The sequence below is a fragment of the Mixophyes fleayi genome, chromosome 2, assembly GCF_038048845.1.
Source record: "Mixophyes fleayi isolate aMixFle1 chromosome 2, aMixFle1.hap1, whole genome shotgun sequence".
Taxonomy (NCBI): Eukaryota; Metazoa; Chordata; class Amphibia; order Anura; family Limnodynastidae; genus Mixophyes; species Mixophyes fleayi.
In genome coordinates this window covers 7800649-7816610 of record NC_134403.1, presented here as the reverse complement: position 1 = coordinate 7816610, position 15962 = coordinate 7800649, and the positions used below count along the sequence as shown (strand labels likewise).

The 15962-nt window shown below is 43.5% G+C and overlaps 1 protein-coding gene across 1 annotated transcript in view; it reads left to right on the top strand.

Annotated features, from left to right (window-relative positions):
* Positions 1 to 11457: 11457 nt before the first annotated feature.
* CHRNA10 (cholinergic receptor nicotinic alpha 10 subunit) overlaps positions 11458 to 15962 on the top strand; it is a 51574-nt gene continuing 47069 nt past the window's right edge. Inside the window, exon 1 of the mRNA XM_075198394.1 lies at positions 11458 to 11785. Coding sequence (XP_075054495.1) covers positions 11740 to 11785 — 46 coding nt within the window. The 5' untranslated portion in view covers positions 11458 to 11739. The remainder of the gene's footprint in view (positions 11786 to 15962) is intronic.

Here is a 15962-nt window from a genome sequence, read left to right as displayed (position 1 = left end):
CCAGAAGGAGAATGGCAGAAACAGAATTGGCCCTGCATGAAAGCCGAAATTGCAACAGAATGGAGACATGCGGGTGGTGGAATGACAGGAATTATTATTGGTCGAATTCAGCCCACGGGAGCAAGAAAGACCAGTTGTCATGAAATTTGGAAATGTATAACTGAAGGAATTTTTCTAAGGACTGATTAACCCTTTCTGTCTGTCTGCATATTATAGGCGGATGAAATGGTATCATCTCCCTTGACAAGCAATCGGCTTAATTCCTTTGTAGCACCCTCTGACACTCTCTCTTCATTTGATCCCACAAATGAAGAGGAAGTTTCTACTCACTTCTCATCTTCCTACTCTACCTCCTGTCCTCTTGATCCCATTCCCTCACAAATTGGTATGTCCCTGTGTCCTGTGCTCATTCCCCCTCTAACTAAAATCTGTAATCTATCTCTTTCTACTGGTATTTTTCCATCACTATTCAAGCATGCAGTGATTACTCCCATTTTAAAAAAAACAGAATTCTGACCCTAACTCTCATAAATTACCGCCCCAGCTCCCAGCTCCCATGCCCCTCCAAACTTCTTGAGAGAATTGCCTACACACGCCTCACACACTTTCTTACAGCAAACAACCTGTTGGATCTTCTTCAGTCAGGCTTTCACTCTCAACACTCCACAGAGACTGCGCTGACCAAAGTTGTCAATAATTTGATAACAGCAAAAAATAATAACCAATACTCTTTTAATTCTCCTGGATCTCTCTGCTGCATTTGACACTGTTGACCACTCTCTCCTCATACAAACGCTACAATCCCTAGGTCTTGAAGGCAATGTCCTATCCTGGTTCTCATCCTACCTATCTAATCGCTCTTTCAGTGTTAATTTCTCTGGATCCACCTCTGCTCCGCTTCCTTTATCAGTTGGAGTTCCACAAGGCTCAGTCCTAGGTCCTCTGCTATTCTCTATCTACACCACTTCTCTTGGAAAACTAATAAGCTCCTTTGGATTTCAGTATCCTCTCTATGCGGATGATACACAAATTTATCTATCCTCTCCTGATCTTTCACCATCTGTGTTGTCTCGCGTTACTGACTGTCTTTCTGCCATTTCATCTTGGATGTCTTCTCGCCAACTCAAACTCAATCTTTCAAAAACTGAATTAATAATATTCCCACCCAAAAACAGAAGCTTGCTGCCTGACATTTCTATTTCTGTCAATAACATGACCATAAATCCCACCCCGCAAGCTCGTTGCCTAGGTGTAATCCTTGATTCACAACTGTCGTTTATTCCCCACATCAACTCTATATCTAAATCATGTTACATACACCTAAAGAACATTTCCAGAATACGCACATATCTGACACAAGACACCGCAAAAACATTAATTCATGCACTCATCATCTCCCGCATTGACTATTGCAATTCCCTCCTTCCTGGTCTTCCCAAAGTCAGACTTGAACCTCTACAATCTATTTTGCATGCAGCAGCTAGACTGATTTTCCTTACAAACTGTTATTCCTCTGCTGAGCCACTCTGTCAGTCTCTACATTGACTGCCTGTATTTCAACGAATCCAATATAAAATTCTTCTACTAACATACAAGGCCATCAACAAAATTGCACCGACATACATTTCCTCACTTGTCTCGAAATATCTCCCTACTCGACACCTCCATTCTGCACAAGATCTACATCTCTCATCACATCCTCCCATTCTCGGTTACAGGATTTTTTCCGGGCTGCACCTACTTTGTGGAATTCCCTCCCACGCACAGTAAGACTTTCCTCTAGTCTTCAAACCTTCAAGCGTTCACTGAAAACCCACCTCTTCAGACAAGGTTATGATATTCCTCATATCCCATCATCTTAATTTCCCTAGATTACCCTATTACCATCCTCTACACTGCTAACGCAAGACAACAACCTTCTGACCAACGTTGCAACACACATAGCCCACTCAGTACTTTTACCTTTGCAGTCTGGCTGGTCCATTGTGCATTATGATGTAGCACATGCCCTTGTGTTTCTAACTCCCATTGTCCTATAGATTGTAAGCTTTCGAGCAGGGTTCTCTTACCTCTTTGTCTGTATGTATTACCCAGTATTGTCTTATTAATGTTTGTTCCCAATTGTAAAGCGCTATGGAATTTGCTGGCGCTATATAAATAAATGTTGATGATGATGATGATGTTAATGCCAAGGAGTGTGCAGAAAGATCTCCACAACTGAGCGATGATTTGAGAACCATGGTTGGAGACAATATCTTCAATCAGACCATGGAAATGAAAAATATGGCGGGTGAACAGTGATGCCGAGGTTTGTGCATTCAGTAGCCTAATCAGGGGAACGAAATGAGCCATCTCGCTAAACCGATCCACCACCACCCAAATAGTATTGTGACCCGATGACGAGGGTAAATCGACTGTGTAGTCCATTGAAAGATGTGATCATGGTTTAGTTGGAGTGGGCAAGGGCATAAGTGGGACCGACGGCGTCTGGCGGACTTGTTTCTGCCACAATCCTCACAGGAGAGAACAAAATCTTTGACACCGGAAGACAAGGAGGGCCACCAAACGGTATGCGAGAGGATTTCATTGGTCTTGAAAATGCTTGGATGTCCAGCGACTTTCATGACCTTCAGATACTACAGCTTTTCTGAGATGGACTGGTACAAACAACCTGCCTTTAGGGTTGCTGGAGGTGCCAGTTTTTGGAATCGACGGAGAATCTCCCCGAGATTTTAGGCTAACCCGGCATGAATTGAAGAAGATGGAAAGAGGTTCAGCAAGTGGAGTGTGGCAAGAAACAAAACTTCGGGAGAGAGTGCGTCGGCTTTAATGTTCTAAGAACCAGGTAAATAGGAAATTATGAATTTGAAACGGGTAAAATACAATGCCCAGCTTGCTTGACTGGAATTCAGACATTTAGCAGATTCAATGAATAACAAATTCTTATGATCCATAAAGACAGAAATAGTATGCACTGCCCCTTCTAGCCAGTGTCATCACTCTTCAAATGTCTATTTTATGGCCAGTAGCTCACGGTTTCCAAAGTCGTAGTTAGCCTTGGCAGAAGAGAATTTCCGCAAGAAATAGGCACATGGATGCAGCTTGTGGTCACGAGGGTCTTCCTGAAACAATATGGCACCTGCGCCAATATCAGAAACATCCACTTCCACCATGAAAGGTAGATCTGAATTAGGGTGTCTCTGAATAGGAGCAGAAATGAATGCGGCCTTCGAAGGAAGCAATAGCATCAGAGGTCCACTTACCGGTATCCGCTCCCTTGCCGTCACCAGGATCGAAAAGGTATGAATGAATCTCCGCTAAACGTTTGTAAAGCTCAGGAATCTTGGAATGGCCTTTAGATTGGTTGGCCGCACCCAATCCAAGATAGCCTGAACCTTACTATGGTCCATGGAGAACCCAGTGAAGGAAATCACATATCCAAGAAAAGAAACATTCTGGACTTCAAATCCGCATTTTTCCATCTTTGCGAAAAGTTGGTGTTCTCTGAGTTTTAAGAGTTTCAGCAACATGAAGATGTTGCTGAGCAATTGACTGTGAATAGATTAGAATATTGTCCAGGTATACTACAACAAAATGACCCAGGAATTTGCGGACTATATCATTAATTAGGTCATAGAAAATTGCACATTTATTTATTTAACTGCACAGGCAGCGCTTCTGCGTTAGGGAAGCGTCCCGACCGTTGCCTAAGAGACTCAGGACAGCGACATATGAATTGATGTCTCTGTCATTATGATGACAGCCGGGACGCAGCTGATGAGTGAGTGGTGGCGGCTTGGGGCATCGCCGCTGCTAGTGACAACCTGCACCTGTCTTATACACCCTGGGCTTGTCTCCACTACAATGAAAAATTGAGGATGGGGTCTGAGCCAGATCACTTTATAGCAGTGCATTCTGGAGCATAGGCCCCCACTGTGGTCATGTGAACCAGCCAACGGCACTGGCTCCACTACTGGGGCTAGAGGGAAGCCTGCAAAGACTTAAAAGTGCTGAGGCTCCTCCCGAATCCCTGAGCTGTGTGTTCAATGGTAATGGGAGGAAGATTGAACCACAGAAGTGCCACCTTTGTCACCTCAGTGACGCCAGCATCATGCCCATTTACATCCTACACATTATGCAAAAATAGTATAACGAAGAATACACTGACCCATTTTAAAAATTAATTTTCATTAAATTAAAGTCTTATAAAAAAAAATAAATCCTCTTTTTACACTGTATTCATATAATCTTTCACAACATCATCCAATGGGAATTCTTCTTTTCACAAGGTATTAAAAAAAACATATTTCATACTGAGTGCTGCTTTGATCAGAACTCTTGGCACTGAATGACTGTGACCTCGATTGACGGTCGGGCCAAGCGGCTGAGTTATCTTTTGTTACCCTACCTGGTTATACCACTGTACGCACATCCAACATCAGTGAATTTCGATCATTACCACCAATAGCCCCTGAGTGGCCTCTCAAACCACGGCATTCTATGAAGCAATGGGTTTGGCTGTTTTCACATTGTCATGGTGTGAGGTTTTAGAATATGTGTTCTAGTACTGTGAATCATCATGACACATGACATGAGCTTCAGCTTCTATCTTTTTAAGCTGTTCTGTTACCTCAGTGAGAATATTGGCTTTGTAATAGTTAATGAATAATATTAGAATAGGATAATCCAGATAATTATCTGGCTTTTTGCTGAAACAAAGATCCCACTGTTGCTGTCCTGCCTGCTTAAATGATTCTAAGGGTTAATGTATCAAGCTGCGAACTTACGGCGGGTTTGAAAAGTGGAGATGTTGCCTATAGCAACCAATCAGCTTCTAGCTGTCATTTTGTAGAATGTACTAAATAAATGATAAGTAGAATCTGGTTGCTATAGGCAACATCTACACTTTTCAAACCTGCCAGAAAATCACAGCTTGATAAATGTACCCCTAGGTAATATTACAGTTTACATACGTATACATCTCAAAAAAGCATTTCTTTTTTGGAGCAAATTCAGGCCATTTCACATTCTGTGATCCAATCTTGAGTACTATAATGTTAAATAAAATCTGTTGTTATACTGAGTGGGGAAAAATCAAGGCATCAAACTATCTTTGGATGATACAAACAGTAACAATAGCTAGATCATCAATATAAGCACATAAACAACGTAACCTATATACATTGCATGAGCACCTTACGTCTGGCCCTGTCTCAGATACACAATGTATAGGAGTCTTTGTACATGAGCATGAGATAGTATAGAGACCATAGCTTAGAAGGAAAGAGAACGGGGGAGGAAATATACCCCCATAGCTGGGCCATAAGCCAAACTGCGAATACAAAAAACAAAACAAAAAAAAAACAAAAACATTTTCACAAGAGTTAAATGAGAACAAAAAGGTAACATTTATAAAGTGGTGCTTTTGGTGTTCCCTTGGCAATGGGTTGTTGAGTTTCCTACTCATTCGTCAGTGGATTAGTGGACAGCTTTGATACTCATGTGTTTGTATTTCATTACACTTTATATTGAAAATGTGACTTTTACCTTTATTAATAGCTGTCAATATACGATTCTCTCTTGTGTATATAACACGCCATGACATTGTTATATTGTCTACAAATAGGACAATGCAATTTTGGGCTGGATTTAGCACGGAGCTCCATGTAAACCCTATCCACAGGCAGCTGACAGTCAGGCTTTTCTGGCAATAACTTTAAAAAACCTCAACAGATACTCAGTTCTCTCAAGGATATTTCATATTCAGAGGCACAGCAGGGAGAAATCAGTCCCAAGAGGCTAATAATAATTAAACCCTTAGCGCATGCGCCTGGCTGCCCCTCCTGCCGGGACTCGGCGGTAAAACAAGCGAGTGTCCCGACCGTTGCCCTAGCAACAGCTGGGGCGAAAGCTGTAAGTGAAGTCCCGGTCGTCATTGAGACGGGTGTGATTCAGTGGACGGGCAGAGCGAGTCACGGCGGCTAGAGGCATCGGCGCGGCTCGTTACAGAATGGTTCATGCAAATATATATCTTTATGTGATGGTCTGTGGGGGGGGGGGAGACTTTAATATACTACATGCACTTATTACAATATAACTCAGTTATTTCTCTTTTTTCCTCTTGAATATTTGGGATAAGTCATCTCCAAGTTATAAAGAATTATACTGCACCAAAATCTGTTGGATTTAAATTTGGTGAGTAACTAGGCCTTTGGCAGTGCCTTAAAGGCTATGTAATGGTGATTAATGAGGTTTCTCGTTTTGTCTCTTTTTAGAATATTTGAGATAAGTCATCTCCAAGTTATTCACTCTGTCCTGCTCCCCTGCTCCACCCCAGCCTGCAACTAACCTCATTAGGCGCAATCTTGACGCTCTCGACCACCACTTAATTTTTCTCCTCCCTCAAAACTCTCTTCTACCGTCTTCCCACCCTGGGGCGCCCTGACCAGGCAACCTCCCTCACCACCGCCCTGGATACTGTCGCCCCGCCTTTTCTGTTTGTTGTCGCTGCCACCTGATATCCCAACCCTGGCACTCCAAATTCACCCGCTTCCTTCAGAAGTGCACCCGTGCTGCTGAATGCCTCTGGAGGAAATCTCGCTCCCTGGCTGACTTCCCCCACTTCAAATTTATCCTCTCCTTCTACAGCTCCACCCTCTCCCTCATCAAACAATCTTTCTTTAAGTCCCTAATTTCTTCTCAGTCCTCCAATTCCTGCCGCCTCTTTGCACGTTCAACTCTCTCCTCTACCCTCCCCCTCCTATCCCACTTTCCCTCTCTGCCACTGACTTTGCCTCGTTTTTCACCTCCAAAATTGAGGCTATCAGACTTGACATTTCCTCCTTGGATCATGCTCCTGCCATCCTCATTGCTCCGCCTTCCTCTAACACCCAACTCTGGTCCTCCTTCCGCCCTACTTTGGGTGAGGAAATCCACTAGATCATTCTTTCTTCTCCCTTTCTACCTGCGACCTGGATCCCATCCAGCTCTCACCTCCTTCGCTCCCTCTCCCCCAATACCTGGTCCTTTTGTGCTCACTTCTTCAATCTGTCTCTCTCCAATGGCATTGTCCCCTCTTCCTTTAAACATGCCCTTATCTCTCCCATTCTCAAAAAATCCAATCTTGACCCCACCTCTCTCGCTAACTTCCGCCCCATCTTGCTTCTTCCCTTTGCCTCTAAGTTATTTGAGAGGGTAGTCTGCAACTGTCTCACTTGGCACCTCTCTGACAGCTCCCTCCTGCACCCTCTCTAATCTGGCTTCCATCCCCTCCACTCTATTGAAACCGCCCTGGCCAAAATTACTAACAACCTTCTCTCGGGTAAATCTAAGGGTCACTTTTCCCTGTTCATCCTCCTCGACCTTTCAGACACCGTTGATTATCCCCTCCTGTTGCACACCTTTTCCTCTCTTGGCCTCTCTGGCTCTATCCCCGATTGGTTCTCCTCCTACCTTGTCAACCGCTCCTTCTCTCTATTCATTTCTGGTTTCTCCTCCCCCCCTTCTGTCCTCCCTGTTGGAGTTCCTCAGGGCTCGGTTCCTGGACCTCTTTTCTTTTCGCTGTACACTACTGCCCTGTGTGATCTCATCACCTCTTTCGGTCTCCAATATCATCTCTACGCCAATGACATTCAATTATACATCTCTTCTCTTGATCCCTCCCCTCCTTTCTCGTTTATCTGACTGCCTTTCTGCCATCTCCTCTTGGATGTCCTCATGCTTTCTCAAAATTAACATTGCTAAAACCGAGCTCATTGTCTTCTTCCTTCCAGATCCTCATCACATCTTGATCTTTCTACCTCTGTTAACAACACCACCGTCTCTTTTCCGCTGCCTGGGTGTCAGCCTTGACTCTTCCCTCTCCTTTGCGCGCCCCCATTCAATCTCTAGCCCAATCCTGTCGCTTCTAACTCAGCAACATTGCCCGCATCCGGCCCTTCCTTTCTTAGGATGCCACGAAAGCCATCAACCAAACTCTCATTATTTCCCATCTTGATTACTGCAACCTTCTCACCGGCCTCCCCCTCTCCCGCCTTCCCCCCCTCAGGTCTATATTCAATGCAGCTGCGAGACTCATCTTCCTCTCCCACTGCTCCACTTCTACCTCCCCTCTCTGCCTGACACTGGCTCCACTTCCGCTACAGAATCCTATTCAAACTGCTTACCCTGACCTTCAAGGCCCACTCCCACTTCACTGCCCCATACATCTCCAACCTCTTCTCCATTCACACTCCGTCCCGTACCCTGCAATTGGCCAGTGACCATCGCCTTTCCTCCACTCTGATCACCTCATCCCACTCCAGAATCCAAGACTTCATCCAGGCTTCCCCCCTCCACTGGAATAACCTCTCACGCTCCATCCGACTGTCCCATAATTTGTGCACCTTCAAATGAGCACTTAAAACGTATCTGTTCCTCAAAGCATACCACCCTTAAACCTAACCTTCTCTCTATGCCTGATCTCATCAACTCTCATTACCTGTTCCGCTATTCGCTCTTCTTGTGATTATCCCCTCTGACTCCCCATTGTGCCTCCTGTCTGTTTACCCTTCCTTTAGGATGTAAGCTCTTACGAGCAGGGCCCTCTTCCCTCCTGTCTCTCTACCTTTTCTCCTCCAACTCCACTGTGCTAGCTATGTTTGGAGCTATTGAAGTACTGATATATTTTGTTCACTGTTCTGTTCTATATTACCTTGTATGGTCTACTGTCTGTTTTCTGTACAGCACTGTGGAAATGTTGTGGCACACTATAAATAAAGATTAATAATAATAATAATAATAATAATAATTCTCAGATTATTTTGTCAAGACCTGTTTTCAAGAGACCTGTTTGCAGCTCATATAGGTTACGTTTCATGGCATTGTAAAAATGGCTAGGATGTCATATTTGTGTTCAAATGAGTTTCAGCAAACTCCCGGTGCATTAATCTAGTCTCATGGCTCCTTGGGAATAATTTGGATCCCATCGGTCTGTTGGGTTTGATGCCACTCCTCCTAGAGGTGCGGAGTCTAACAGTGCAGACGGTCTTTGCCAGGGATCCCCGCAAGGGAATTTGGTCTTCCCTGCCTCTGCACTGCAGGACGCGGCCCTCAAGGGGAGTACCCAACGAGACTTAGGAGAGACACCGGATGCAGTGGTTTGCAAGGTACTAGAACAGAACAATAGTGATGATACACAGGGTGCAATGGTTTGTGGACCTATACTCTTGATGATAAGAGAAACACTGGATGCAATGATCTGCAGAATGTTACCACTGGATAGTGGAAATGAGACACAGGATGCAGTATCAATGAACACAGAAACACTAGTGTGCAGGAAGGTTCCGAGAGCCACGTCCTAAGAAAAGCTGACTAAAAGAACCGGCACCTAGAGGAGATGGAAGGTGTTAGTTATAGCGCCGGCAATAAATGGGCAGCCAATAGGAGAGCAGCAGAAGGATTAAGAAGAGAGTGGTTCTGCGAATGCGTAGAACCGCCGAAAACATGGGCGCTGGGAAAAGCCGCACAGAGTGGAGACAGGAGGGCAGGTAGGAGCGTCGGACCTGGGGCGGTGAACCCAAGGGTCAAGTGTGTGTCATCTACTTAGTCAAAGTTGCCATGGAAGCTTTAAAGTTTGCTGGACAGCTGATCTCAGGTAGAGTCCAAGTCCAAATTTGGAGGTTTAGTGGAGCTCCAGCCTGAGATCTGTAAGGTTGTGTCCTACCCACTAAATTGAGTCTGTTTGAATCACTCCCAGCAACAAGAACCACTGAAACCTGCAAGAGTGGGAAGAAACTATCACATCTGGTGTTGGAAGTGGGATGTGTGTGTCTGTAAGAATGGGGAAATTTGCGATAATCTTATTGCAAGCTGCAATCACTCAGCAAGAGCAAAGCAGTGTGCTGATGGAAGAACTAGCCCAGCAAGATGGGAAACTAACTGACTTGTTATACACCAGCTAACACACAAGTTGGTACAGCAGGAACCAAACCATGAGCAGCTAACGTCTGAGTTTTCAGGGCTAATCGGTTCTTCCAGAAGATGAAAAAATATAATGACCTATCTGCTTACATTTCAGTGGGTGTCAGAAAGAGAGGAAAGTAAACCTGCAGGTATTAAATGTTTGACTTAATTCAATTGCAAGATTGAGGTTGAATCCTGACAGCAATGGTCCTAAGTGTATTGTGGAATTCATTGTATAGGACCGCAGTATGCAAGAATGGGTGGGATAATCGTTCTCAGCAACATGAAAGCAAATATTAACTCTGCTTAAAAGTTACGTGCAAAAGCACTTTCAATATACACACTAACTCTGAAAAGAAATGTCAAGCAGGGGTAGGTGAAGATTTTAATACCAAAGAATGACAACACTGTGTCGGTCAACAAGTGCCCACTATGCTATTTCCCTGGTTAGAACATACAGCTCAATGAACAGGGAAACTAATGATGAAGACTACCTTTTGGAATTCTTCAACTCTCTCAACGACTCTCCACAAATACTGAAACTTTGGAACCTCAATGCCCCACAACTCTGCAATGAAACCTGACTGCAAGTGTGCGTCATATACCCCCCATCATTGAGGCCGCCACACTAACAGGTTGTGCCAAGGGGCAGTCTGGCTTCATACCATGCATACCATTCAAACCCTGCCAAAATCCCTTTGAGTGCAAGTGCCTGCCATCAACAAGACTCATGGTTCAGTCCTTCAAAGAGACCAGTATCAACTTGAGGAGTCTGTGCTTGTCACACGGACAGTTGTGTGACCTCTGCTTGAGAGCCAGCAACAAGGAAATTCTCCACAACCCAACCCTTATCTGAAGAACTAGTAAATTACTATAAAAAAGCAGAGTAATAACGTGTTGCAGAATAAATACTGACTTCTGCCTCACAGCATTTGAGTCATGAGTTTGATTCTAGACCATGGCATTATCTGTATGGAGTGTGTATGTTCTCCCTGTGTTTGCGTGTGTTTCCTCCGGGTGCTCCGGTTTCCTCTCACACTCCAAAAACTTACTGGTAGGTTAATTGGCTGTTATCAAATTGACCCTAGTGTGTGGGAGAGAGCGAGAGAGAGACTGGGGACAGTCCAGGACATGGTGGTGTTGTAAAGACTCACGGAATACTGCAGAATATTTATAGGTCAAGCATGTGGAGGAGCAGGATAAATACGGGTTAAGTAGTTCCCTTGCTGTCACACAAAGATGTATGTGTGTATATATATCTATAAATATAACTATATATATATATATATATATATATATATATATATATAAAAATATACACACACACACACACACACACACATACACAAATCTGGTGATTGGGGGTAAGAACGAGAGACAGCCACAGATGGGTGAGACCTAACGAGAGCCCTTTTGCTGTTGTTGAGAGAGAAGGAGAAAGTGAGATAGTCTTGGGGAGGGAGAGAGGAGAGGTGGTGCAGCAGTAAGGACTGGAGTACAGAGGCACTGTGCAGGGTGGGTGGGGGAGATGAGGATAGAAGGAATAAGCTATGAGAGAACATAACCAGAGGGGGAGGACACTATAAGTGGGTGTAAGAAGTCTGCCAGGGATCCTCCAGTCTGACACAGAGAACCGGAGACTCACAGCCAGAGATGCTGAGCTACAATGGCAGTGTGACTGCTCCGCTGAGTGTCTGACCACCTGTCCCAGTGCCCGGGGCCCCTCATACCTCCCAAGGGCATGAATCTCACAACTCTTCCAGGGATCCCTTGTCTCTAAACTGCACCAGGCTCATCATGAGACTTCTGTCTGTGCTCAGCTGCTGTCTGTCCCTCCTGCCAGGTGAGTGTCACAGATCTTCATAGGAGTGATGTGTATTATCCCTGCTGAGATTACCTGGCTGCTTTATGTACTATAGAGAAAGACAGTGAGTGACATCTGTCAGGTCAGATGAATACAATGTAACCAGGTGTCTCAGTGCCAGGATGTGTAACCCTAGAAAATATGTTTATCTGGCAACTTTGTAAAAATGTACTGACCTATTGTGGGTAAGGGGTTCACGATGCTGCGTGACCTGGACATTCTCAGTGTGACACTTTTATGTGTACTTTAGTGGTATCAGAAGAAAGCAATTTGTAAGTTTTACCTTACTGACAGCTGGTACTTTTACTGACTGTTGATGAACCAAACATTGTGGGATTATGTGATGGGCAGTGATGGTTGATCCTGTGGAATTGACACTGTCAGGGACAAGTGCCGGATTATCAGTGTTTTGGATGTAGAGATGTCGTGCTTGGCTTTCCCTGAGCTGTGATATTTATAACATTATATATATATTATATATCTACATATCCTGTCCTGAATAGTGTACAAATCACACTGCTGTGCCGGGAGGATCTGGTGCAGAAAGCGGCTCAGCTACAACCTTTACAGATCTCAATACAGTATTTCTGGTCTAAAGGCGGCTGGTCTTAGGAGCATAAGCAAAATATAGGGATCACATGAGCAAAAAACTGGGATCCTCCATCGACAGAGTGTTTACTTAGTGTCACAAAGCTTCTTTCTTGGTGCTAACAGCATATAGGGTTATTAAATGATCCATCTAATTCCAGACACATCTTACAAGGCACTATATAGACTGCAGACATGTAACATGGAATGAGGTCATGCATCCTGTGTATATCACATGTGTCCAGACTTATATGTTACACATTTGTTAGTTCATTCTGGGAACATAAGCTTTCAAAGAGGCAAAAACTTGTATTATCCCTCAGAATGCGGGAAGGAGCCATGAATAGGATGATGGGGAGATAATCAGAGACAGCAGACGAGTTGTTTAAGCGCCAGTTACACTTCTCATCGGCTCCAACACCCATATACAGTATTATCTGTGCTTGAGCATAGGTGAACTAACCAAAATGACAGGTGTTATGATTGGCACCTGCTTCTAAGAATGTGTGTCAGAAGAACTTCAACCTGCGTCAAAGCTTTATATAATAATAATAATAATAATAATAATAATTATTATTATTATTATTATAGTAATAAAGGATCAGGGATTATAGCAGTGATAATACAAAGAAAATATAATCTTTTATACATGCAAAAGATAAATTACAGTATACAAGACAAAAAGAAGAGAAAATAGAAGGAATTTATAATAAATTGTAGAAAATTATTTTATTGCTTCTCCCTCCGCTAATTAACGTGATGCTTCCACTATGGGCATGAAAGAGTTAAAAGCTGCCTCTATGAGAGCCCCAGGGCTGCATAGGAGAAAAGCTTTAACTCTTCCGTTGCCAGATGGTGCTGTTTGCAAAGATCATCTGCTGCTGCTGCTGCTGTTAATTTCAGATGATTTATTTATCTATGTTTGTGGTAACACTTCTCACTTGTACCCTGTCCTGGATATCTGTAGTGACAGTGGTTGGGGGGTGTCCTCTATTCTGGGGCCATGTTATCACGTCCCCTCTGGCAGTGATTGGGTTAACATCCCTCCGCCAACACCTGTGACAGATCCCACCCTTGAAGAATCTCCTGTGTCAGGTATCTCTGGGATCCTGCAATCAGCCCCTTACATCTCTGAATTAGTTGTAATTCAATCGAGCGTGTCCTCCCATCCTCCCATTCACAGGCTCTGCTGGATAACTAGGATGTTGTCTTGATCTGTAAGCGAAGTCTCTGAGATGTCAACAGGGAGGTGATCTGGGGGAATGTAAACCACCAGCCCATTAAACATTCAGGACAGAAAGGGGGGACAGCAATGCTTTGGGGGGATCAGACTGCATCTAATAGCTACAAACAGGCAGAGCCCCCCACTTAGACAAGGTATTAGTATAACAGACTGTAATTGTCCCAGGTAACACCAGACTTGTTATATGTGAGTTATGTCCTGGGTGTATTTACAGTAAACATAGTTTTATAAGATCTATGTCTGTGTTTACAATTGGGAACATTTAATTATCTATTGAAAAACATGTAATCCTAAGGTCACTAGAGCCTTCAATACAGAACATACTTAACAATTCCCCAGTTATAATCCGAGTGGTCACACTCTAGTGCAGAAACCCCTGGAAACAAATATTGAGGAAATTCTGGGTAAGGGGGTTTTTAACTTTTTCAACCAGGACACCAATGATGTCATCAGGACCCAAAATGTTTTTCCATAAATATATTATACTTCCATTCAAAAACATTTCCATTGTCTACAAATCATTATTGTAAACCATGTGATGAATAGGAAGCTCTGGATAAATATCTAATTCATGGTAATAGAATATGGTTAGTCATAAGTATATTATTGGGGAGTACACAATAAGTTTGCAGAGAGGAACACCGGAACCCACTGTAAGAGTCATGTAGAGTCATGTGTGGTGTTAATTATATAGATATTAGAAGTCACCAGTAACTTCTATGACCCATGCTGGTCCAGAGGAAAGGTGAGCCTCTTACGAAACACGTTGAGGGGGTCATCAGCCCAAAATCTGCCTTGGCTCTTGACTCCACTAAATACTTAATAATCTATAGTGATGGATACGTTATTCCTTATAATAGACAACTGTTCCTAATAATTATAATTGCATAATTGTACATGACTTTTAAAGATATAAACTTATCCATATATTGCAGTCACTATATTGCAGTATTATATTTTTTCTGGCAGTTGTACAAGAATGATATAGTGGGACATCTAGGACACTGTACATGGACGATGTAATGATAATTGGCAGATCAGATGACTTAGTATTTGTATAGCTACATTAATGTATAAGGTGTGTATGTGTGCAGCATGCATGTTATGTGCACAGTACGCGTACATATGTGTTGTATGTGTAGTCCTGTTATCATACTATACTGATAGTAATGGGGGAACATAGGGCTGCTATCAGGTAGGTGGACAAAATGCACATCCATTTATGGGGTGTAAATATACGAAGTTCCTCACTGTGCATGCGACCCAATATGTGCATGTATTTGGATTTGAGTCTATCTTAGACTACGCCTAGAGAGTCAGATCTGGACTGGAGGGGATTATCTCACACCAGTAAGAGGGTGTTTGCTTACATGTAGCACCCCCCCCCCCCTGGTGATGGGACCTAATGAGACTTGAGGGCCTATTTATGGATGGCCGCAAATAAGCCCCCTCATTAATTATTGTTCCTTGATAAGGGATGATATTCTGGGGCCATTTATTAAAAAATCACGCCAGGACAGCGCATCCGATAGGAGGCTGTACCGTCGATGACTTTGCTAAACTGACAACTACAGGTTCTCACTCGGAGTATCCGCTGCGCATGCGCCACCATTAGTTAACGGAGGGGAGAGCAGGAAGGCTGCGTAGAGGCGCCTGAAGATCCCTCTCCTGCGATGCTCTCCCCATAGCGCAGAACGGCTAACGCCATCTTCAGATGGTGTAAGACATCAGGGTCAAGCTGTGAAAATCAAGGCTTTCTGGAGCATGTTAAACTGACCCAGACCGCAGTCCCCACTAAGAATTATCGGGGCTGCGGTATAATGCGACCCTTAGACTAATACAGGAGATATTTACGATGTCTCCTTCGTTAGGCTTTTGATAAATACAAATCTAACTTAAAATTGCCTAAATCATGTGTATAGATACTAGATGATGTTGACAATGACACCAACAGGACTACCTAGCTGGTCCTGATTGTCTGTTTACATATTGACCCCGTCATTAGCGTTGTTGGCACATTAATTAATGTTGTGGCCGTCTATTCGCATTGCAATTAATAATATGTATCAATAAATGTCGGACACTATTCTTTGTGTATACCGCACTTCATTACTTTACATTGTGTATGAATAGGGTAAAGTGACTTTTGCATTTATAACGAACACTATCAATCTGCGTGTCTATGCTATAGTATAGTGTAAGACAGTATACATATTTGTAGGGCCTGATTATCCAATAGGCTCACTAGGCTGCAGCCTAGGGTGGGAGGCTTTAGGGGGGGAGAAAGAGGTATAAACTGAAATTCATTTTAAAATATAAGAGAAG